This window comes from Arachis ipaensis, chromosome B2 (genome assembly GCF_059453495.1).
Source record: "Arachis ipaensis isolate K30076 ecotype BB chromosome B2, ASM5945349v1, whole genome shotgun sequence".
Lineage (NCBI taxonomy): Eukaryota > Viridiplantae > Streptophyta > Magnoliopsida > Fabales > Fabaceae > Arachis > Arachis ipaensis.
In genome coordinates, this window is record NC_142437.1 from 12,135,953 (window position 1) to 12,139,072 (window position 3,120).

At 30.7% G+C, this 3,120-nt stretch overlaps 1 protein-coding gene across 1 annotated transcript; it reads right to left on the reverse strand.

The window, feature by feature from the left end:
• Nucleotides 1–987: 987 nt before the first annotated feature.
• LOC148573046 (uncharacterized) lies at nucleotides 988–1,515 on the reverse strand. Its single transcript, XM_088505646.1, has one exon. It carries the CDS (start codon nucleotides 1,513–1,515, stop codon nucleotides 988–990), a length of 528 nt encoding a protein of 175 aa, XP_088361772.1.
• Between the last annotated feature and the right edge of the window lie 1,605 nt (nucleotides 1,516–3,120).

A 3,120-nucleotide genomic window follows, 5' to 3' on the forward strand; every position in this document is an offset into this window, starting at 1 on the left:
GCAGCAATTAAGAGGATATAAGTGGATCACATCATGGCAACAAATATTCATTTCTTTTTGAGTAGTATGGTGTGGTATGAATAAGTTCCTAACTATGCAGGAAGAAGTGTTTGACTGCCTTTTAAGTGGGTAGCTATAAACTAAGTGTGTTTTATCAATAAAATTATATCTTGTATTTTATAGAAGATATAAGGTGTGTGTGCATTGTAATTTATTGAGAACACTAGTGTATTTTTATGTATGATAGTGAATTGTAATAATTTTATACGATTCAAGGGTTGTGGTTTGTGTTGAACTCGTAAGAAAATAAAGTTGAGAATGGTATGTAGATATATTTTTGCATAAAATCGTTTTCATATATAAAGTTGACCCTATATTTCAATAAAAATTCAACATGTGTATTCCTTGCTCGCATAAAATGTGCTTCTATAATAATGATGTATATTTTTCATTTTTAAAAAATGTGATTGTTAGATAAGATCTTATGCATTAGCTATGAGTATAGAGATAATGAGTATCTTAGTAATCTATTTCGATGTAATTATTAGAACATTCATGACAGCATGATTTTAAATTAATAAAAAATGTAAAATACATTTTTTGTGCGAACATTTTTTTGAAGTTTAAAAAAATAAATTTTTTCTCTATTTTCTTTTATAATTGATTCAAAACTTTCAATCTTACTTGGAGAAAAATATACAACAGGTACATACAAAATACCACAAAAACCTATTTTCATCCAATCACGCAAAACATAGCAACTCCCATTACTAAAGCTAAAAACTTGGATAATAGTTCTTCAAAACAACCCTATCTAAATGGCTTAGCTAAGAAGACAACCACATATCAAACACCCAACTCTCGAAAACATATTAATAATATCTAAAAAATACACCATACTCTTCTATTACTATCACTCGAATATACTACACTCTAAGTTTGGACACTTTTCTTTTTTTTTTTTTTTTTTTGAAAGAAAACTTTATATTAAACAACAAGGTCCAAAATATCTAAATGGACCTGATTACAAATCTCTAAGAGAGTTTCTTCCAACCATATTAAGTTTGGTCTGGTAAGTGCCAAATTTGCTAGAGAGTGCGCTACTAAATTACCTTTTCTTTTTACATGTAAAAATTTGTAAAGCCTAAACCTATTCAAAAGAGCTTTACAGTTTGCTATGATGGTGCCAAAAGGACCAGTAAGGTTATGTGTTGAGACTAAAACTTCTACAATTCCAATGTTATCACCTTCTATTTCCAAATCAAAAAAACATCCATGGGCTGCTATATTCAAGCCCATGAATATTGCCATTGCCTCTGCTTTCATAACTGAAAGTAAGTAATGAGTCTCCAATGTGGCAGCAGCCATAACTACCCCCTCCCAATCTCTAATTACCACACCTACACCACCGGTCTTCCCATTAATCACAGCCGCATCAACATTTATCTTGTACTGTCCAGGGGGAGGAGCGATCCAAGTGCTTGGGCTCAAGCTCCCAGGAGGCGTCTTTTGCATTGTCGTCGTAGATTGTATGGACACTTTTCTTTGGTACTATAGATTAAGAATTTTTACACACACACCATTATACAACCCATTCTTCAAAATTCAACCCCAAAGAAAACAAGATCATTGTAATAAGTTAATATCCCAACCTGACCAAAACTAGTTCTTTTCCTTGCTCTAAACCTTAGTTTTATGCTAACTTTTTCTAGAACTTTTCTGTCATTTATGACTGTCCTCCAAAATTATTTCAAAATTGCATTCTCATTACTACAATATGTTTTCTATATGACTGTCATTTTTATTCTCATGCCCATAAACTTTTCAACTTTTCTCTAGCTCTTTCTTAGTTAGTTTTTTCTTCTTCTGTGACTATCCTTTTTTATTCTTACATCACTACTAAAAAATAGTTGATTAGCTACAGATTTTTCTGTAAATATTTATCGAAATTAACAAATAATTTTGTTTGCTGCAATTTTTGCTGCAAAATTCAATCTGCAGTATATGAACTCATGGATAACTATTGCTACGAATTCTTAAATTTGCAGGTAATTTATCTACGAACTTTATCGCAAAAAATCTATAAAATTCCCAGATAATTTCATAATAAATTAAATAATTTGTCGAATTTTGTTTTAAATTTAGCTTCAAATCTTTCACATGTACCAAATTCACAACAAAATTCATAGGTTCATGTGACAACAACTTTCACAAATAATACACCCTCAGTAAAATTCACAATTAATTTTTACAACAAAAATTACCACTTACCTTTACAGGAAATTTCGCAAATAATCAATTTGCGACAAAATTCATAGCTAATCTTTACAGCAAACAAACTCCGCAAGTAACAAAATTCACAACAAAAATCATAACTAAATTTGTCCTGTTCTTTTGCTTTTTTTTTATCTTGCATATATTTTTCTGATTTGTCCCCTTTTTTCTCTCCTTTGTTGCAAATTCCTTTTATGTGGATCTTTCTTCCCTTTTGTCTTGTCCGTTCAAGCCAAGATTACACCAATTTCTTTTTAATGATGTCTTCAATGCAAGGTGGATATAGAGGGGTTGAGATCAACTCGTTATCCTTCTCTTCGTGTGCCAATTTTCTTGTTCTTATTGGAATAAATTAATTTCAATAACTCAGATTATCCATATTGAATCACCAAAAATATATTATAATGCGGAAGCGTACCTTTACTCATAAGAGTCAGAAATTGATGGAAGGATTTGGATCTTGTGGTTCTTTCAATCTTAAGCCTTCTGTATCCCTAGGCGGCTGAATTGCAACTCTTTTGATGGGGAAAGAGCAACAAAGGCGGCATTGGTATATTGGGGACCCAAACCCTGAAGGCCTATTTATATTTGAGCATGGCACCCATTAAACCCTAAAACCCAAATAAAATAGTATCTAAAGTCCAAAAGATAATATATCTAAAATCCAAAAGATAATTATCTAAGGAACAAAAGATAATATCCGGTTTTAATCTCATTTAATTCCAAATCAAAAGTAATAATGACTTATTCAATTTAACATTTATAACAATAAATGAGATCATCATTATATAAGTCATTTAATTTGAAATAGCATAATTTGTGATTATAATTAATATATGTATTGCC